We start from the raw sequence: 20,238 nt of genomic DNA, 5'->3' as shown, positions 1-20,238 counted from the left end.
CTAAACCCTATAATAGATAGGGAGATCTAGATATATCTACTAGAAGGGATTAAGTATCTAGATATAGGAAAGAAAGATCCTAAGAAGTTTCTAATCCGTATTAGAAAGGGACTCTATAGGCTAAAGYAGGCTRCATCTCTATAGTATTATAATGCAGTYRYAATACTTCGGGATATAGGTCTTAAAAGGACTTACTTAGATRCATRCCTRTTTATAGGAYATAGAGCCCTTRTTCTTATRYATATTAATAACTTTTAGATCCTTAGTTAGACTTAGAGCAATATCGACTAGGTAATTAAGGGACTAAAGAAAAAGTATAGTATTAAGCTTRTTAATACTAACCTTTTCYTAGGATTGCATATCTAGCAATTAGAAACAACTAYTATAGTATTATAGCAGYATTATAGCCGTAAGAAGCTAGAGGGCTATAGGCTATTARATATTAAGCTAGTAAAGTTCCTACTAGAAAGATTACTATCCCTATCTAAGAGGAGCTRTATAAAGGAATAATATAATCTCTTTAATAAGATTATTAGGGAGCTTTAGCATCTCTCTAATTATACCCGGCCTAATATTACCTATGCTATTAACTATCTTRCTAGATTCCTTTAGAACCTATCTAATAAGCAYATTRCTGCTATAAGGCATATYTAGAAGTTTGYCTYRAGYATAATTGYAAAAGGCATTRTCWTTAAAAGGACTAAGAGCCTTAGCATTAAGGCATACTTAGACTTAGACTATRYAGGAGATCTAATAATAAGGAGATCTACCTCTAGGTCTCTTATTAAGCTATATAKTAGGCTAGTTATCTAGAGGTCCTAGTTRYAAAAGGATRTTRTCCTATCGAGCACTAAAGCTAAATACCTAGCCTTAACTAAAACAACTAGGGAGATTAGCTAGCTTAGGGAGCTTCTTAATAAGATTAGCTTAATTACCTAGCAGAAAGTTAAGACTGTCCTTATTAGAGTTAATAACTAGTTAGCTATTAGCCTAGTAGAGAATTACTTAAACTCTAGAAGGTTACGACATATTTTAGTAAGAAATTACTATTATAGGGAATAATATAATCTTAGAAACATTAAAGTAGAATACATAAACACTTCTAAGTAGCTAGCTAATGCACTAATAAAGCTAAAGTCCCCTAATATAATTATGTAGTCCCTAGTAGACCTGCAAAACTTTTCCTTTATAATAACTACAGTTATTACTACCCCATTTTATTTGTCGAAGCAAAAACACTATTAGGAACTATATTAGCTATCTAAACTTGTAGAAAGACCACTAGAAATTTACTAACTAGCTACTCTTAGGCTTCCTATTACCTCCTAGAGCTTATAGCTCTTAATCCTAACTACTCTTAGGTTATCTTAGTGTTATTATTATTAGGAGCATCCTTATCCCGACGGGCACGAATCTTACTAGGGTTAAATGCCGTACTAGCATCCTACATCTAGGTGAAGTTCTCTAGGATATTCTATAGTGTAGCCCTTATATAGGCTCTCTACTAATCTCGGTTAGCAGCTAATAGGTAGTTAAAGTTAACTATAGCTATTCTATAACGACTACTAGCGCCTAGAGCAGGAAGAGATCTTAAGAAGTTAATCGGGTAGCGATTATTATAAGGGTATACATTTCTAGCAGGGCTTCTAAGAGTAGTAGGCGACTAGAAGAGCAATACCTAAAAGAGAGGTCTGCTATTACTATTATATATTAGCAGGAGAGAACGGTTGCGGTAGGCAATAGCTAGAGGATTATTAGGAGCCTTAGATATCTTAGCCTTATCTAGATTCTAAGTAACACGAGCATTAAACTTAGCGCGGTTGCGAGTGTTTCTTAGAGTAGGCTTATAAGTGCTAAAGTTGTAGTGCTCGTAATAATTGTTAATAGCACACTCTAGGCAAGCTCCCTTAAATAGGCCCTTAATAGTAATGTAGCTACTAAAGACAGTGTTGCTACGGCTAGTATAGGAGTTATATATAATACTATTAATCTTAGTACTACGAACTAAAGAAGCAGCAATAGTTAGGTAGTAATTATTGCTACTACTAATATTAACTATAGGCTCCTTAGATCCGGAGCTAAGGGTGCTAGGAGTAGCTAAACGAGGCTAAGTAATAACCTTAAACTTAGGCTTTCTACTAGTAAGCTTGTCTATCTACTAGGTAGCTAGAGGATTCTTTAAGATGTCCTTAAAAATAGCTACTAAGCTAAGACCACTACTACGGCCCTCCTTATAGGCTCTATTAAGGCTCTTAATAAAGTAACGGTTAAAATACGACAGAGGAACGACAACCCTGCCCTTTATATCTAGAGGATACTTACGGGTAGTAAGATCTTTTAGAATGTTCTAAACCTTCTCTAGTAGCTTCTCTCTCTAGGAAGTGCTAGCAGCCTAGTAACTAGTGCGGCTAGGATTCTTCTTTAGTAGACTACTACTACTACTACTACTACTACTACTACCTATGCTAGTAGCTATATAACTACCTCTACGGTTAATTACTATAAATATAATAAATGTCTTAATAGATGCTTAATTAAGTGTCTTAATAGATAATTAATTAAGTGTTTAGATATAATGTAAGGCGGATTAATATAAAGGATGTTGTAGTATAGATAATAGTTAAGTTTAAAAGAAGGAGGCCTCTTATAGAAGCGTTAGAAAGAACTTAGGCACATGTATTAAGTTATAGGGACCTAAAGCACACGTATAACGTATGCATTAAGCATATGCAGTAGTATCTAGCTGCTAAAGCCGATAATAGCTTCTAATCCTTTATATAGATACACATAATATTACTAGAAGGGGGAGTGTTGTAATTCTAGCACGTGATCTACAGATAACTAAGGATTAGACGATATAGCCGCATCTCAGATGCAGAGTTTTCACCTATATGCCAATTAGTGTTATCTGCGTACTTCGCCTCAATTCAGTAACAGCTTTACAACAGACTTCGATTGGCCGAATCCTACTAGGGCTTTACCGTGTCCCCGGTAGCAAGAGGGTTGGGCCAGCTCCTTCCACTGCACCCCCCTCAATCCTCCTCTCCTAATCTTCCCTCGAATTCCAAACAAGATATCGGACCCCGAGGAGCAGTATACGATCAATCCACACAAGCAATCCATCAAACGGCCCGCGCCACGTTTGCCCAGTGACGATCTCCTCACCTAAACAGGCCAATCACACACATACCCTCGCCATTAGCGATCGCACTGTGCATGGAAGGTCGGAATCCGCAGCCAACAATCCTCCACGGCCAAGATAGCAAGCCATGTGTGCATTAGGGCATCGCACCTTGCTAAGTTAGACCCCACTTCCCACGAGCAGATCACGCAAAGGAAGCCTCGTGTCAGGCCGCCCGTGCCACGTTGCACCCTCGACAATCTTCATCAAGATAGGTTTGATGAGTGATCTGCAGTTTGATTTGACAGTAGCGTTGCCACGTGCAAGCTTATCCTTATCCTCTCTGCCAGTCGCCGTGGAATCACCCACCAACCCTCTCAGGAGGATCAAAAACAGCACCGGTATTATGCATTAGGGCAACATCTCAGCCCTTTGACCTGACTAATTTCTCGCAGCTTGCCTTACCGTTTCGTTAAATGATATCGGTTCCCGAGCGTCTCCTGCGCCTGTGGAAGCCATCCTGTCGCATGCGAGGAAATTATGCAGGTTCATACCGCGACTATTGGATGTGTACGCATGCTGCACTATCCTTCCTTCTCGTACCCTCAGCCTCGCTATCGGATAAGCATGCATCCCAACGCCCTGGCTGAACACGCACTCATGCCCCATTTTTCAAGTCGTGCAGCCTCAAGATTATGCCCGTCGTCTCATCGAGACATAAGTGTCAATGTTCGGCATGATTTGACCTCCAATTGGCCAGTCAACAGGTTTGCCCAAACGCTCTGGGGTGAACCGCATTTCGTAATCCACCAGAAACTTTGCAAAGACAATCTTGGCCGTCTCCGTGGCTAGAAATCTACCGGGGCAGGTCTGAGTTCCGTAGCCGAATCTATACGGGGGTCAGGTCTGTTTACACAGTGTAGGTGGAGGCGTAGGACTTACGGCAAGTAGGTCCGGCTTTGTGTCACGGATCTGACGGCAGATATATTGTCGTCGGCGTTGAAGAAGCGATATCCGTCAAACTCTAGTGGATTCTCATAGAACTCGGGATCGCGTTGAATAGCGAGCGTTGGGAAGCCGATGAGAGTCCCGGCTTTAACGACCTCGCCATTGGATAATGGAATGTCCACATCGACCTTTCGTTGCAGAGTGACTGGAACATGTTAGTGAAGGGTTCCGGCGATAGGAAAGGCAAAGAGGCTTACAAGCTGTTGGTGGACTCAATCTCAGAGTCTCCCTCAAGAAGCTGTCCAACTTGGGCATCTTCGCGCAAGCTTCTTTAGTCCATCCACCATGTTCATTCACAGCGGTCGTAATCTCCTCCCGCAGTGGCTCGAGATACTTGGGATGTCCGAGGACGGAAAGAATCAACTGACACACCACGACGGAGAAGAGTCCCGCAGCTGCGAATGTCAAGAACAATTCTTGGTTAACAATCCGAGCATACGACTGCTCAGTATCRTCCTTTGCGCTTTTCAGTAGACCGTCTAACATGGCGAAGTTCTCGCTCGAAAAGTCTCCTGCTTGGCGCCTTCTCAGTTCAGGATAGACTTTCTTTTGAACCTCACGCTGGTGGTACCGGATGAGACGCCCGCCAGACGAGAGTCGCCAGAAGATGGTTCGAAGGAAGTCTGGCATGGCGAACAGCTTTGCGTTCCAGTTGGTTACTTCTTCGGTGTATCCTCGTGCATGGTAGATGTATTCTGCGTCTGCTGCTAGCTCGGGCCCAACCATTACTGCAGCTGTCACCCGGTGGATGATGTCCAGGGTGGCATCCCATAACATGACGGTCCTCCAACCTGGAGTATCCAATATCAGCAAGTACTAGGAATCGGACAGATCCATCCACAAACCTCGGAGGTTACCCTTGGGAGCAACTCTCTCGTCAATAGCAATATCAGTCTGTGCCGCAATGTAGTTGGTCATTGTCGCTATCATCCATGTTAGGATCTGAGCACGAAGTTCCCACACGAAATAGGCTTACGAAGACTGAAGTTGAGCTGTGACTTGACGGCTTTGACATAGTCCCTCTGACAGACCATGTCTCCGACATGAAGATTCCACATGAAATGCTGTGGAACAGTCAGCACGCTGAAAGCAGATTGCTCGAAAGAGAGCAAGTACCTCGTCAACGACCTTCAGAAACGAAAGCTTCTGTAGCGGCTGATTCTTCACATCGTCTACCAAACTCGGAGGCAGGATGTGAATCAGTTCATCATTGATCCAAGTCGCCCAAATCTTGTCCTGCTTGGTGAACTGTTCCATGAGGTTAAACATGAACGATCAAGGGAAGCGATACACGATACACTCACATTGTCGTAGCCTCGAAACACGATGTTATTGGGATCGAGATTGAACCTAGTGAGTCCAGTTCGACGCAGCCACCATCCGCAGTCGCCGATAATGGTATGCTTGTTGCCTTTTCGCTCGAGAAAGTCGTAGAGCGGTCCTAGACCGAGGATAAACAGGGCGACAACGCCCAAGATGATCGAGAGAGGTCCACGGGGAAGGCTGTGAAAAAATGGAGAGGATCCATCTTTGGATTCAATGAAGATTGAAAGTCGTGACAGGGCGGCCGGCGTCGAAGCATTTTGTTCTCGCCAAAGAGCGTCCATGGTTGACTGGATACAAGAATATCCAAACGAATTGATCGATGAAACCTGAAATGAGGAAGTGAAGGTATATTGGAGAAATGAGACCCTTGGAGATACGCTAGGCGTCAATTCTTGCTTCGCGGCTGGGAACAGCTCAGTCGGGTACCGACCACAATCTGCTTCCATCAGCTCAACCCGAACATCTCACATACTTGAACCTATCCCAAGCTATTGTTGATTGTTGACAAACTCATCTTGAACCCACAGTGTTTGCTCATCATCGAAACAATGGTCTCTTTACCACAATACGAAACGGAAATGCTCCACATCGAGCCTTGGGCCGATAAGAAAGAGGCTCCATACTACCGTAATGATCCAGATCCGGGCTGGGAGGGCCAGAACTACAAGTGGCTACCGTATAATGTCCAGGTGTCAAACTGTCGCGATGCGAAAGAGTCTTTTACCCTGGACGATCATGCTTTCACTTTCGTGGACGACGAAGAGGGCAGTCGCCCGGAATTGCTGCAGTCAGTTCGTGACATTGACACGGAGACCATCGAACGCGACTATTATGCCTCGGTCGAGGAGGTCGTCAAGCGCGCGACTGGCGCAGAGAAAGTTGTGATTTTCAATCACTCCATTCGCAAGCGTGATCCAGACGAAGGGTTCTTCGGCCGCCCAGGAAAACAACAGCCTGGGAGAACCGTGAGTGTAATTGTGCCGGAAATAATCAGGCCATAATACTGATGCAAACTCCAGGTTCATTGCGATCAGTATGCGTGCTGATCTCACCGCATCGACTTTGGATACTGATATTTCGAATAGAACTCCGAAAGGTGCTTTACGCAGAGCCCGGCAATATGGCGGGGAGAACGTTGAAGAGCTCCTGAAAGGGCGCTTCCGTATTATCAAGTAAGGACAGTCCTTGATTGTAACCCGAGAGCGTCTGGAGTTAACATCAAGCCAGTGTGTGGCGTCCCATCAACGCCCCGGTAGATGACTGGCCACTAGCCACCATGGATGGAAGCTCTTTGGAGGATGAGAACCTTCACGCCACCGATCTCTGGAAGCGCCAGTGGGAGGAGATGGGCTCCACATATAATATAAGCCACAACAAGAACCAGAAGTGGTACTACCTAGGTGGGCAGCGACCAGATGAGGCACTGCTGATCAAGATCTACGACAATAAATCTGATGTGGCGGCTAAATGTAAGTTCTGATGGCTTCGTCGGTGGATCACTCGAACTGATAGTCCACGCGCAGTGTGCCCGCATTGTGCTTTCGAGCACCCGGAAACAAAGCCCGACGCACCACGGAGGGAGAGTATCGAGGTACGCTGCCTGGTGTTTGGTGGCAAGTAAGCGTGACGATGCATGAATGCATAGAGGTTGCCGTATCTTCGTAGTGCCGCAGTAGAAGGAAGACTCAATAACGTTCGCTTCATGAAATCGCGGAAAACACCATTTTCTTGCATCGGGTTTCATTCTTGATGGCCAAAGATGCGCTTTCTCTATGGTCTTGGGAAAGTACCTTCACTGCCATGGCTCCAGCGACCGAATGCTCAAGAAGAGTCTGGAGTTTTGAAAGCCTCCGATGTAAAGAGATGCTTCACGTTGCGAACGTGTCAAAGAAGCTGAAGTAGCCGGATGGCGTCGGTTGGAGAAAAGACAGAGGCGAAGAAGGTGTACCAAAAGCACGGAGTCGGATTCACCTATAACGTTAAAAAGTCGTATCATGTTGTCTCGCCCCGCCACCGCTGCTTCTACAACATCGCCTTCGTGCTCCGCCCGCAAGTTCGGATGAGGGGCCCTCACTGGCCTTGTGACAAGCCAGAATGCAAGCCTATTGGGGTTCGTCAAGAACTGCACCTCGGATCCGTGAAGAATGTCCTTCTGTCCGCTGGGAAACTTCTTCTCTTGTTTCTTGCAAGCTATAGTGCGACGGATTGCGGGACCCGCGGCAGTTTGTAGAAGCCCGAGAGACAGTCTGATGTCCAATCGGCGGGCCTGTCGCATTTCATTGTTGCGTGAGGTGAAGGAAGCGGCATGAACTCGCCGATGGCGCTTTCCTTTTCGATAACGTCGAGCGGAACGTCACGTGCTGAGGCCGCCCTCCGAGATGACGTCACTTTTCAGTTCCCCTGTCTTGCTGAAGCTGTCTCGCTGAGCGGCTATACGGTAGCAGTGAGAACTTGCGAGTGGACAGTGCCGTAGTGGATGTCCTACAACCCCAACTGAGGAGATGGTGCCGCAGACGACAGACGACGACCGCTCGGATGCACGACTTAATTGCAGGTTGATGAGCGCTCTAGGCCATTCACTTGGAATTTTGAGGTAGCTGCCATACTACCACCTGGGGCGGGTCAAACAAGGTGTCTACTGGCGAGAAAATGGCCACACTAGGCCCATGGAATGACCACTCTGCATTAAAGGCCATGGTTGTAATTTGCTTCATCTACCTCCCTACGGACATCAGACATCACTGGCGTACAATGCACCGCCCAGACACGCCTCTACCTACTCCTACGCTTTGGCGACTACGTCTTCTGCCCCACTGTCGTGCTTCTCCTCGACCAGCTCCTCCTCACTTGGCTTGACCTTCTGATAAGCAGGTCCTGCGGTCTCGGCCGTCCCAGCATCCAATTGCATTTGCACGCCACCGGCGACGAAAGCACCCATAGCGATTGCAAAAGTACCAATCTTGAAGGGATCAGCACAATCCCCGGCCGCGAAGCAACCCGGAACAGTAGTCTCGAAGAATGGTGGACGGGTGTTGTAAAATCCTTGCTCATTGGTCTCAACCCCCAGCTGTGCGGCGAAGCGGCCGTTGTTGGATGGGAGTGGACGGTGGATGAGGAACCCTTCCTCCTTCACTGTGCCGTCTTCGAGGGTAATGGCAAGCTGCGACTGTTGACCGAGTCGGCGGAAGCTTGCGACACTTCGCGACTCAATGTGGAAGCCGAGTGGACCTAGCTCCCTCGCACACTCTGCTGCGAGCGCGTCATTTCCATGCGTGTAGACGGTGACGGGTCCATCGGTGTAGCGACGACACTGCAGCGAGAGGTGGCGGGCGGCTTTGAGGTTGTCATCGCCACCGGCAGCGAGCACGCCTGCAGAGCCACATCCACGCTCTTCGTAACCGCGGTGAACGAGGCAGTGGAAGATGCTCTTGGTCCAGCAGTCGTCGTAGCCCGGAATGTCCATGGGAACATCTTGGATCCCCATTGCCAGAATCAGCTTCTTGCCATGCCAAAGACGGCCGTCGGCATCCGTGGCTGTGAAAGCATACTCGGAATCCTCATTGCGAGCAACATGGTCAATCTTCACGCCGTTGGCGAATTGGCATGTGCTGTACTTGGCAAGGATGTTTTGTCGAGCGGCGGCACGATAATCTTCCGGATCCTTGCCATCAAAACCTGGAATTGTGTGGAGCCAGTTCGCCTTGCGATTACGGTAGGTATGCGAATCGAACACCACCGCCGTGTGTAGGGTTCGCACAAGACTGAGAGCGGCGCTCAGGCCGCCAAGTCCGCCTCCTAGGATGAGAACATCAAATTTGTCGGACATTTTGGCGTGTTGTTTGTGTGAGTTTGCTTCTTTGATGCTACGATGGAATTGCGATTTCCTTTCTCTCCTTATCCAGTGATGTGCTATGGTCGGTTCTCGAGCCCTCTCGGCTTTCAACTCTCGGCTCTCGATGCACTATACTCAAATAAGCCATTCGTTCTGCGCTCAGTAGACGTTTGGCATCGAGAAAACTTGCAATCTTCGAACCATTCGTATTCACCATGGCTACAGTTACTTCCACGATGCAGTTCATGGCTCCCATGGATGGGGAGCCATACTACCGCTCTCAACCCGATGCCGGCTTCGATTCATGCACCTTCAAGTACGAGCCGCACGAAGTACAGGTACACGACGCACGCCCAGAGAAGAACCGTTTCGACCTCGATACACATGGATTCGCCTACGCTGATGACGCCGAGGGAGCGGAATTTGTTGATCAGCTCCGTCAGAACCAGGAGGGCGCCAAGGAGCGATATTATCAGCATCTTGAGGATTTCATCAAGAAGAAGACTGGCGCTACACGTGTTGTCATATTCGATCACACTATGCGTCGCCGGGATCCGGCGCTGGCTGGCAAGAATCCCGATGGCCGCGAGCAGCCTGCTTCCTATGTTCATGTAGATCAGTAAGCCAAGTCACGAAGAGGAATACCCAGATCTAGTTCGAGGCTAATCGCTTCACAGAGGTCCTATCGGCGCAAATCGCCGTGTGCACCAACACCTCGGATATGAAGCCGACAAGATTCTCAAGAGCCGAGTGCAGATCATCAAGTGAGTTGTGTCGACAGAGCAATCATCGACGAGATTGCTGATCCTGCCCCAACCAGCGTCTGGCGTCCACTCAACGGTCCTGTGCAAGATTGGCCTCTGGCCACAATGGACTTTACCAGTTTGAAATCCAACAATTACCACCCTACGAATCTTTACCGTAACCGTTTCGAGATTCGTGGTCAGTCCTGTAACATCTCCCACGATCCCTCCCAGCGATGGTACTATCTTGATTCCCAACGTAACGATGAAATCACCTTCATCAAGATCTGGGACAACAAGGTTGCTGTTACTGGAAAGAGTACGTTCCATTCTGCCTGTCCCGGGACCCGAGCTAATGTTTGGAATTTGCAGCTTGTGCACACTGCGCTTTCGCGCATCCCGAGACACCGGAGGATGCGGTGTTACGTGAGAGTATGGAGGTGCGATGCATTGTCTGCTATGAAGACCAAGATTTGAATCCGAGTCAGTGGTGGGTCTAATTTTGCAGCGAGGCGAGCTCTGAATTATTCAACATCTTCTCGGTCTCCGACCGCGATTTCATATATCAAGATCAAGCCAGCAGTACAATACATTTGGATACTTCACACATCATCTATCACTCAACAACACAGTCAAACATGGTATCAACACCTCAAATCGTCGTCGGTGACATACAAGGCGACCTTCACGGAAAGACTATCCTCTATGTCATCAAAGGTCAGTATAATCAATCAATCCAAATTGGCAGAAAAATATCCCACTAACACTCCCATCTCTAGCCGATCAAACTTCCTACATAAACTACATGAAACCCCTCATCTTCGCCCTGGAACTAGACTGCCCACACATACTCTCCGTCATCGATACCCGAGACGAATGGTTCTACGCCGTCCACCCAGAACGAATGGTCCCATGTCTAAAAGACCACGACCCAGAAACCGGGGAAGATTTCGTCGTGTTTGAAAGTACTGCGTGTCTTCAATACCTCGCCACGAAGTATGATGTAGCGGGGGATTGGACTGGTCGGAATGCATGGGAGAAAGCGCAAGTTTTGAGTTGGACGGCTTATCAAACTGCTGGTCTGGGGTAAGGCATTGTTCCCATCCGATTACATATCGTATCGTGGAGCATTCAATGTTGATGGATTTTGCACTTTGTAGCGCCACGGCCAAATATTGGCTCTATTTCCTCCGCGGCTATCCCACCCGGCAGAATCCAGAACCCATGCCAAAGACTTGTGCGAAGTAAGTCACCCTCCCCCCAAGCGAAATGGCTAGCAGGACTCTTTAATAACGACACTCATGTAGATTACACGCCAATACTCTCCGCGCCTGGGGTCTTCTCAACAAACGTCTCTCTCTCCCAGGACAAGAATATATTGCTTTACCGGATAGACCTTCGATTGCGGATATTTCTTATTTGCCGTTTGCTATGCCTTGGATGTTTGGGTTTTTTGGCGTGGAGATTGAGAGGTGGCCTGCTATTGAGCGGTGGAGTCGGAAGATGTTGGGTAGAGAGGCTGTTGGGAGGGTTTTGGAGTATGCTCCTGGGATTGGACATGGTGATTCTTGAGGAGGTGATTTAGGATGGTGGTGTTGGGATGTGTATAGTGCTGTTGGGTTCGTTTGTGATGGATAAAGCGTTGGTAGTGGGGGAATGTTTTGTCTTTGATGCGTACAAGGTAGACTTTGAGGGAGGGAGGGAGTATAGCAATCGATTATACACCTACTACACGTACTCTGACTGTATTCCACGGCCTAGACGTCCACTTTTGGTGCTCCGCTTAATGACTCAAAGGAGAAACCCCAAGTAGAAAATCTTACAAAGTCCATTCACTGGCCTGGACTACTTTCGAATAAAAGAACGACTAGTACAGTTGAAAGAGGCCGCAAACTCGACATTGAAAACCGATTGGTTCGTTGTCCTTGACGAACGTTCTGTAGCAACCCATTCAACGTCGTTGTCAATTCTCAGTCAAATGGCGACGATGCATCACGTTCGATCACTGTGGGATGATTATCCTACATCGTCTCGATATTTGGCGGCGACAAGTATTGCTCACATTCCAATGAATGAATTGAAGGATATTGGACGAGAAGCCGAAGAAGTCTCGAGGCATCTTGCGGAGTGGAAGTGAATAATTGATGACGGCAACCTCTCGGTCACCGAGACCGAACGTGAAATCCTTTACGGCCCGATGACTTTTAATCATCTCGACACCAGAAAAAAAATCCAAGATGGCATAATAAACAATCAGCAGAAAAAAAAAAATGCGAGACCTCCACTACTTCGAGCATTCACCATCTCTAGACGCAACAATCCAATCACAGCAAACATCTCCATTACTGCCAAAAACCGATCCGGAGACATCCCAAAATGAGCCTCCATCATCATCATCATCATCATCATCAAAATTGCCAGAAGGCTACCTAGCTCTCCCAACCTCTTTCCTAGCTTCCTTCGCAATAGCAGTCACCGCAGCCTCAACAGTATACGCCTACGCACACATTGTGTGTGAAGATGCCACGCACTGCTCAGACTCGGAAAAAGCAGCCTACACATCCGCAGTAGCTTTGGCAACAACTCTAGCCAATCTCTTCTCTCTCACCGCCATGGGGATATATGAGAGACTTCCAACTCGCGGAGCCTTGACTCTCTGGATGATCCTGCGGGGAGGGAGTGTGGTGGTTCTTACAGCGGGTGTGTTTCGTCGAAGTATACCCCTGGCTCTCGCGGCTCGCGTTCTGGAAGGTCTCGCTACGGATAATGTTCTGCATTTGACCCTTAATGCTCTTTATGCTCGTTCCAAGGACCAGCATAATGTTGGGAGACTGATGTCTGTTTCCTTGGCTTTGTACATGGGCGGAATGGCCCTGAGTCCGGCTCTGGCGGCGCTTCTGACAGATTTCCGGATTTCCTTTGGGATTGCGATTGGGATTTTCGCTTTGACTATAATATACCTCGCCATTGTCGGTCCATTGGAAAACGGCAAGAGAAAAGAACCAGCGTCATCGGAGGATGGCTCTCCTCCTGCTCCAACCAGAAGGCTGAAAGAATTAACCAAACCAATCGTGAATCTCGTCAGCGACAGAACACTGCTGATGTACGGAACATCAATGCTCCTCTACAACGCAGCAGTATCATACATGTTCCCCGCATTAATGATCCACGCAACCTTACAATTCGGCTTCTCCTCAGCAACCAACGGTCTCTTGATTTCCGTAGCGGCAGGCTCATCATCCATGTATCTATTACTCTCAGCGGCAATCTCTACTCCAGCTCGGAATGCCCCCAGTGCCGTGGCGTCGCTCCTCGTGCTGATGGCGGCCATGTGTGGACTTGCTGCCGTTCCTGTCGGATGGGCGCTGTTTCCTGGAGTGGCTGTCGCGGCTTTTGGATTGGCGACGCCGTCGTTTATCAAGGCGCATATGATACAGCGTCGGCCTCGGCATTCGGCCGCTGTGGCGGCGATTGCCGTGGCGGAGGGTTTGGGTAGTTTGCTTGCGGCGCCGATTTTGGGGGGTTGGCAGGTTGTGTATCCTGGAGGGAGTGTTTTGTTTGTTTCTGCGGGTTTGATTGCTGCGTCGACGGTTAGTTTTCTTGCGGTTTGTGCGATTGAATAGATGAGAAACGAGTGAATGGAATTTCGGTGAGTCTCTGCTCGACAAATCGATGACTGTGCTCGCAATCGGCTTGCTATGCCCATGAAAGTGATACTTCTTCTGGAGAGTCCGATACGCCTCATACTGGTATCGCCCTAAGCTTCAAATAGTCATTGCAGAAACATAATGACATATCTTGAGCCGAGAAGCTTTTCATTAATGGAATGAATGAATGTCTATACGAACAGAGACTTCACCTTATCTTCCAGCGGCTGCTCGCCCCTCATACGATGGGAGACCTGCTCGACTTCTTCAAGCACCCGCAAAATATTCGCTCCTGCAACGCCGCTCACATCCTCCACAGATACTCCCCGGCGCAGCAGCTCTTCCAGCAAGTCTGGGTACTTCCCAACATGCTCGAGTCCATCGGGCCCATTGTCGAAACCCATGCCGTCAAAGTCCGCACCGATTCCAACGTGGCGGTAGCCAATGAATTCGCCCATGTACACGATGTGATCTGCAACATCGTGAAGGGTGGCATTGGGGCTGCAGGCCACGAATCCGGGGAAGAAGTTGACCATCACAATACCTCCAGTTTGCTGGATACTGAGCAGCTCCTCATCTCCAACGTTTCGCTCGTGATTGCACAGAGCATAGGCCGCCGAATGAGTGTAGATAACTGGTGCCTGGGATGTTTCAAAGGCATCCCGTTGGGTTGCTACTGATGTGTGGGATAGATCGACCATTAAGCCAAGGCGATTCATCTCGTGCACAGCTTCTTTTCCGAGAGATGAGAGACCTCCGTGCAATGGCTTTTCCGGACTGCAGCTGTCAGCATAGGCATTGTGACAGCTATGAGTCAATGTCACGTATCGAGCTCCCATATTGTGGAAGAGTCGCAACGCCGAGGCACTATTGGCTATTTGGTGTAGACCTTCAATGCCGATGAGACTAGAAATCGCGGTTGAAGATGTGTCGCGGTGATGCTCCCAGACGTCCGCTGCAGAGGACGCCCGCCTCAAGTAGGATGGGTAACGATCCATAAGCCGATTGATAAGGTCAATCTGTTGCAAGGTCTCATGCATGGCCTCATAATACGTGTCCTGCTCTTTGGGGTGCTCGTTCTCGGCGGGGCACTCGACATATGCGCTCCAGAACTGAGCACCAAGACGACTCTTCTGCAGGCGAGGAAAGTCAACCTGGCCGATAAGAGTCGCAGTATCGCTGAAGTTCTGGCCATAGATGTGATTATAATAGAATGCTCTGATGTAAATGGGGAAGTCATTATGTCCATCTGTTGATGGTCTTGTGAGTGATGATTATCAAAAGGCTAGGACATTAAACACGGACCTATGAGGGGAGCTTTACGCAGCACTTCCTCCAAAGGCGACAATGGCTCGGATGAAAGACCTGGCTTTACCAGCAACCATCCTTGGAGGAACCACAAGACCGTGATGAGCAGACAGGTTATCGCTCCGAGTGTGGCTTTTCTTCCAGATCTCGGTGGGCTTGGCCTCTGCCTCTCGAGCAGGCTCTGTTTATCCATCGTATTGGATGCTGATTGCTCTGAAATGTGGTTTAGAAATTGCTGCCAGTCTCTTTCTGACGGGGTTACCTTTGCGGTAGTCGTATAGCAATGCCGTGGGCCATCATGGTGTAGGAGGCATCGGTGACCGTGGACAGGTCGCCATGAGGTAGCAAGACTCTGATCTCATGGACAGAGTGGCGTCCCAGATGGGCGATGTGCCCGCTAGTACTACGAGCAAGTCATGGCATGGGAGAGGAGAGGAAGGGAAGTGCTTCGGACACCGAGAGTAGACAGACGTGCATGATGTAATCACAGCGCTAATTTTGATTTAGGTGGGCCCAGTCAATATCTCTTTACATTTGATTAAGCAATTTGATGGGTCTAGCTCGCAACCTGTCTTTTGCTCATTTTGACTTCAGCGTCCATGTTTGGCCCATTCTGCACTTCAATACACATGTTTGGCGGCCGTGAAGCCGTTTTGCCCTCCCACTCCATATCATACTCATGCAAAAGCTTTGCAAAGATGAGTTTGGCGATGCGGACGGTGAAGAACCGGCCTGGACATGCATGCCGCCCGAAGCCAAAGTTCAAAAAGGTCGCGTCGACAGTCGTCGCGTTGATGTCTTTGCGATCCGCGGTGCGGAACCCGCAGAAGGACAGCGGGTCGTCGTAGTTGTCTGGATCTCGATGAATGGCGTGGATTGGGAAGGCGAAGCGTGAGCCTTTGGGCAACGTCAAGCCGTCGTGGAAGCGAAACGGCTCCTGCATCACAGCGCGTGTCACCGAGACTGTACGCGGGAATCAGTACACAGGAAGCCGACCATCTCGTCATAATTGGGGACAATACTCACCTACACCCGTCGGATACAGCCGCATCGTCTCCCGCATGAAACTTTCGAGCAGCGGCGTGCGGGACAGGAAAGCTGCGTTGAAACCCGCCGTTTCCTGTAGCGTCTTGGAAATCTCCTGTCGCAGAGGAGCAAGATATGCCGGGCTCGTCAAGATCTGGTAGACCATCTGCACGACGAGACCTCCGGGGGCGCTACTGCCAGCAAACATGAGATGCATCAATTGGTGTGCCATGCGCTCGGGCTGCGACTCGCGTGGATCATCCTTTGCAAGCTTCAACATGCCCTCAATGGCATCGTTACGCTCGCCTGGTCGACTCTGGGCATCTTCAATCTCGGGGATCAGGTGCTTGACGCATCTTTGCAAGTCCCATCTGTGTTTGATGGCAGTGAACCAGGCGACCACATCTCGCAGAGGGCCCAGCCACATGCCATTTACCAGGATCGCGCTGATGAACAAGGACCGATTGAAGCTTTGAGAGGTTTCCACAAAGTCCTTATTTCTCGCAAGGCACTCACCCAGTAGTATACGGCAAGTAATTTGGTGAGCCATTGCCGTGAACGTCGGGAAAGCCTTTACTGTCTTGCCCTGGGATCCCACGGCGAGATCCTCTGCCAGGATATGATCACACTCGGCATTCATGCTTTCCACCAAAGAAGCTAGGCCTGTTAGATGTGCAGAATGGGGGAAAGAAGTGCAGCATACGTAGCTGAGGACTCAGCCATTGCTTGACAACTTCCGGCATCAAACTGGATGCGTAGACATCGCCCGCTGAGACATGAACGTTGAAAGCTTCGCTGAAGCATTGCGCAAAGCTGAGATTATGCTCGTCCGCTTTGCGTACGTCGTTGAGGTATTTCGGTGGCATGATCAGAAAGTCTCGTCCGAAGACCTTGCTAACGAAAGGTTGCATACGCGATTTGTGGTACTGCCGGCTCATCAGCTATTGTACACAAGCCAGGTCGAAATTTAGGGCAACGTACTTGCTGGTACCCATACTCCATCCATTTGTCCATCTCAAAGCGCATTGGCACTTGTCCGGGTATGAGGCTCCACCATCTGGACTTTCCCACGCGTGGTGCGCCATATGGAGCAGATTGTATCAAGAAGAAGAATGCAATCAGGAAAGGTACAGCGTAGGGTGCTGCATGGATTACGCCATGCTGTGCAGTACCTGATGAAGAGGTCTCTTCTCCAAAAGTACTACCGTTGTATTCCATTGTTGTCAATCCTGCCAATTGGACCACAAATTGCGTGGTGGAGAGATGTTAAAAGTATAACTCTTGAGGTTGGTCGGTTCCCGAGTAGGCACAGCAACACGGCCTTCAACTTCAAGCCATCACGCGGACTTGCTCATAGTCGAGACCCTTTGCTGCAACTCACTATTCAACACGTCCACAAACATGACCGACCAAGAAGCCATTCTTCTGCGTCCAACCCGTGGTTCATCACTTCCTCACATTCTTCTCGTGATCGCTCAGCTATTCTTCCTCACGTCCTCTCCATTCCGAGGAAGACGTGAGCTGGCCATTGGTACTCTGACCTTTTTGGCCATCTGGGCTGGAATCAGTCCTTGGACGCATGATCCTGGAGCCGCCAACTTCGCAGCACTCGCATGGCCTCACTGGCTATCGACAATCGAAAAGTTCCTCAACAGCATGCCATCTCCCGAAGTAGCAGTATGGCCCGTAGATAAAGCCGCCGGCATTGCCGTGACTTATAACGCTTTCGGATGGCAAAAGCTGAAATGGGCGGTCTCCTTGATTCTCAATCTGCGAGGCATTCGCTACAACACGCAGGTCAAGAACGTTCCTCCTGCGCGCTTCACGTCTAAACAGCAACATGGAAAAGTAAAGTTTCTACTCTGGCAAGCTGTAGAGCTGGCTTATTGCATGTTCATGGGAGATTTGGTGGCACAGCTCAGCATCGCACTCTTCTTCACTCCAGCGCCTACTAATAGCATGCTGCTGAACGCATACGATGCGGATTGGCGGCTGAGTTTCCTGAAAGCTTTGGTGTTTGGATCTGGACCGTACTTCTTCATCAACATGCAATACGTTCTGGCATCCATGGTCTGCGTAGCCATTGGGGTTTCAAAGCCGGAGGATTGGCCGCCTCTGTTCGGTCGTCTCAGAACTGCCACGACTGTCCGGGCGTTTTGGGGAAAGTTTTGGCATCAAATGATCCGTCGAGTAAGTTGTTCCCATGTTTACTTTGAAAGACGTGAAAAAGCAGCTGAACATAATCTCACATTAGCCGCTCACTGGCCTCACCGATCGCATTCTAGCGATGCTCCGTATACCGCATGGCACCACTGCCTCCTCCTACGCATCACTTTGGCTCGCATTCGCCATCTCCGGTTTCATGCACGCTGCGTCTCTAACCCTTATGCCCTGTCCCGCCGACGTGGAAGAGTGGGCGCGGTGGCGCGGTCTTTTAGCCCACTTCATGTGGCAGGCAGCGGCCATAACTTTTGAGGACTTTGTCATCTATATATGGCGTCGGAAAGTTGGGTCTTCTGCTCCCCCTGCTGCTGCTCGGGTGATTGGGTATGTGTGGGTGATATGGTCTTTCTGGACCTCGTTGCCTATGGCTGCGGATGTTCTGCTGAAGTTGCGGATGGGAGCTGAGTCGCCTTTTCCCGTTACTTTTTGGGGTCCTTTTGTTCAGAAGTTCGTCCATGCTGGCGGTTGATCTGACATCACTTGGTAGAAGGGCATCTTCCATAGATGTTCTGTTTTAAAACGATGAATAGATAGAATCGTCTCCGAAATGATAGGTGAGATCTTATTAACAGAACACGATGGGAATACTGTACATCTACACACCATGTTCGAATTCAATGAGAATCCGAGAGACCGGGCACAGCGAGTGAAATACATCAATGAACAGCTTGACMTTCATAGCACCGCAGAGCGCTATAATCTGCAGAGTAGAAGAGCGATTTCCTTCTTGTAGCAAGATATCGCACTACCCCAACCCCAACCCTAACTGGCAGCATTCTACAATATGGTGGCTTATCTGTGGCTTTGGACGGAGCTCTAGATCTGACACTTCGACAATTCGAATTCGCGAGACCTTAGTTATCTATTTATCTACTATTAAGCGTACGAACAGCAGCGAATAGCTATTTATTTCCTCCTTCCTTAAGTCCTATAGCCTTAACGTCCGTAATAGCCTCGCGCGAGCCTAGCTAAATTAAGTTAATTACTATAGTAATATCGGTAATAATAGTATTACGCTTACTAACTAACTAGCGTAGCTATATAGTATATAGCCTTCCTATATCTATAACCTTCGCCTTTAGCGTWCTAATAGTAGTTCCTTACTTCTTAAAGTTACGCTCTAATCTCTTAATCTTCCGTATTATGCGCTATTTATTCTCCTTAAGCTCCGTAATTATATAAGTAGCGCTAGTAAGCTTCTCTTTAGTAATAGCGAGTTTGTCTTCGGTAGTAATAACGACCTAAGTAACGAAGGACGCTTTATAGCTAGCCTTACCGAGTACTTTATAGTAGGCGTAGGCTTCTATCTTATTAGCGAAAACTTTATACTAATTACCTAAATTACCCTCGCGATTATACCTAAAACTATTAGTTTTAGAGCGAATACCTTAACGAGTAACTACGAGTATAACGGTAGGATTCTTACTATTTATAGGGTAATAGAGTAACTATTCCCTTATTAGTCTTAATAATACGACTAGTAGCGTTATATTTGCGGAGATTAGCGCGCGTAGCAGACTTTTTCTTCTTATCGTTACTATCGGCGTCGTTAAGCTAAAGATCCTACTACGACTATATCGCGGACTAAAATTAGCTAGCTATTATAAGGCGGCGCTACGCGGAAGGTATAGCGTCGTCGGCGGAAGAAGTAAAGGAGCTAGTATTATCGCCGGAAGTAGTCGCTATTATAGTAGTAGTAGTAATAGTAATAATAGTAGAGGTAGAGGTAGTAGTAGTAATAAGGAAGTAATAGTAGGGAGCGGTAAGGTAAGAATAAGAATAAGAAAGAGTAGGGGAGCGGGATAGCGGTAGTAACCGTATATATTAAATAAGTAGCAAACGAAGTAAGATAAAGTAAGGCTAAATTATTAGATATAGCGAGTATATCTATAAGTGCTCGACGAATAGTATTTCCTATTATCTATATATTCGTATGCTCGAACACCTTATTTATAAACTCTTAGTAAGGGCCTAATCTATTAAACTTATTATTAAACTCGTTCT

General features: G+C 48.0%; 9 protein-coding genes; 5 read left to right on the top strand and 4 right to left on the bottom strand.

Annotated features, from left to right (window-relative positions):
* Positions 1 to 3,814: 3,814 nt before the first annotated feature.
* On the bottom strand, positions 3,815 to 5,736 carry RCC_09409 (uncharacterized protein; the record flags this gene model as incomplete). XM_023774651.1 has 7 exons in its annotated part: positions 3,815 to 4,010; positions 4,064 to 4,274; positions 4,327 to 4,920; positions 4,975 to 5,052; positions 5,106 to 5,193; positions 5,246 to 5,377; positions 5,434 to 5,736. 7 exons carry the CDS (start codon positions 5,734 to 5,736, stop codon positions 3,815 to 3,817), a joined length of 1,602 nt encoding a protein of 533 aa, XP_023630419.1.
* Positions 5,737 to 6,003: 267 nt separating this feature from the next.
* RCC_09408 (uncharacterized protein) lies at positions 6,004 to 7,076 on the top strand (the record flags this gene model as incomplete). XM_023774650.1 has 5 exons in its annotated part: positions 6,004 to 6,420; positions 6,475 to 6,488; positions 6,541 to 6,627; positions 6,683 to 6,924; positions 6,979 to 7,076. The coding sequence occupies 5 exons, from the start codon at positions 6,004 to 6,006 to the stop codon at positions 7,074 to 7,076; spliced, it is 858 nt and encodes a 285-aa protein (XP_023630418.1).
* Positions 7,077 to 8,237: 1,161 nt separating this feature from the next.
* RCC_09407 (related to thioredoxin reductase) lies at positions 8,238 to 9,281 on the bottom strand (the record flags this gene model as incomplete). Its single annotated transcript, XM_023774649.1, has 1 exon — positions 8,238 to 9,281. The coding sequence occupies one exon, from the start codon at positions 9,279 to 9,281 to the stop codon at positions 8,238 to 8,240; it is 1,044 nt and encodes a 347-aa protein (XP_023630417.1).
* A 221-nt stretch (positions 9,282 to 9,502) lies between these two features.
* On the top strand, positions 9,503 to 10,530 carry RCC_09406 (uncharacterized protein; the record flags this gene model as incomplete). XM_023774648.1 has 4 exons in its annotated part: positions 9,503 to 9,906; positions 9,965 to 10,051; positions 10,108 to 10,349; positions 10,403 to 10,530. The coding sequence occupies 4 exons, from the start codon at positions 9,503 to 9,505 to the stop codon at positions 10,528 to 10,530; spliced, it is 861 nt and encodes a 286-aa protein (XP_023630416.1).
* Positions 10,531 to 10,668: 138 nt separating this feature from the next.
* RCC_09405 (related to glutathione S-transferase GliG) lies at positions 10,669 to 11,602 on the top strand (the record flags this gene model as incomplete). XM_023774647.1 has 4 exons in its annotated part: positions 10,669 to 10,747; positions 10,810 to 11,116; positions 11,191 to 11,274; positions 11,338 to 11,602. The coding sequence occupies 4 exons, from the start codon at positions 10,669 to 10,671 to the stop codon at positions 11,600 to 11,602; spliced, it is 735 nt and encodes a 244-aa protein (XP_023630415.1).
* A 698-nt stretch (positions 11,603 to 12,300) lies between these two features.
* On the top strand, positions 12,301 to 13,653 carry RCC_09404 (uncharacterized protein; the record flags this gene model as incomplete). The annotated part of the gene is made up of 1 exon (XM_023774646.1): positions 12,301 to 13,653. One exon carries the CDS (start codon positions 12,301 to 12,303, stop codon positions 13,651 to 13,653), a length of 1,353 nt encoding a protein of 450 aa, XP_023630414.1.
* Positions 13,654 to 13,868: 215 nt separating this feature from the next.
* Positions 13,869 to 15,178, bottom strand: RCC_09403 (related to renal dipeptidase; the record flags this gene model as incomplete). XM_023774645.1 has 2 exons in its annotated part: positions 13,869 to 14,926; positions 14,983 to 15,178. The coding sequence occupies 2 exons, from the start codon at positions 15,176 to 15,178 to the stop codon at positions 13,869 to 13,871; spliced, it is 1,254 nt and encodes a 417-aa protein (XP_023630413.1).
* Positions 15,179 to 15,541: 363 nt separating this feature from the next.
* RCC_09402 (uncharacterized protein) lies at positions 15,542 to 16,561 on the bottom strand (the record flags this gene model as incomplete). XM_023774644.1 has 2 exons in its annotated part: positions 15,542 to 15,948; positions 16,012 to 16,561. The coding sequence occupies 2 exons, from the start codon at positions 16,559 to 16,561 to the stop codon at positions 15,542 to 15,544; spliced, it is 957 nt and encodes a 318-aa protein (XP_023630412.1).
* Positions 16,562 to 17,412: 851 nt separating this feature from the next.
* RCC_09401 (uncharacterized protein) lies at positions 17,413 to 18,703 on the top strand (the record flags this gene model as incomplete). XM_023774643.1 has 2 exons in its annotated part: positions 17,413 to 18,201; positions 18,266 to 18,703. The coding sequence occupies 2 exons, from the start codon at positions 17,413 to 17,415 to the stop codon at positions 18,701 to 18,703; spliced, it is 1,227 nt and encodes a 408-aa protein (XP_023630411.1).
* Positions 18,704 to 20,238: the final 1,535 nt, after the last annotated feature.

Source organism: Ramularia collo-cygni (genome assembly GCF_900074925.1).
Source record: "Ramularia collo-cygni strain URUG2 genome assembly, contig: RCC_scaffold17, whole genome shotgun sequence".
NCBI lineage: Eukaryota > Fungi > Ascomycota > Dothideomycetes > Mycosphaerellales > Mycosphaerellaceae > Ramularia > Ramularia collo-cygni.
Note: the sequence above shows the minus strand (reverse complement) of the source record. Positions and strands in the feature narration are given on the sequence as shown.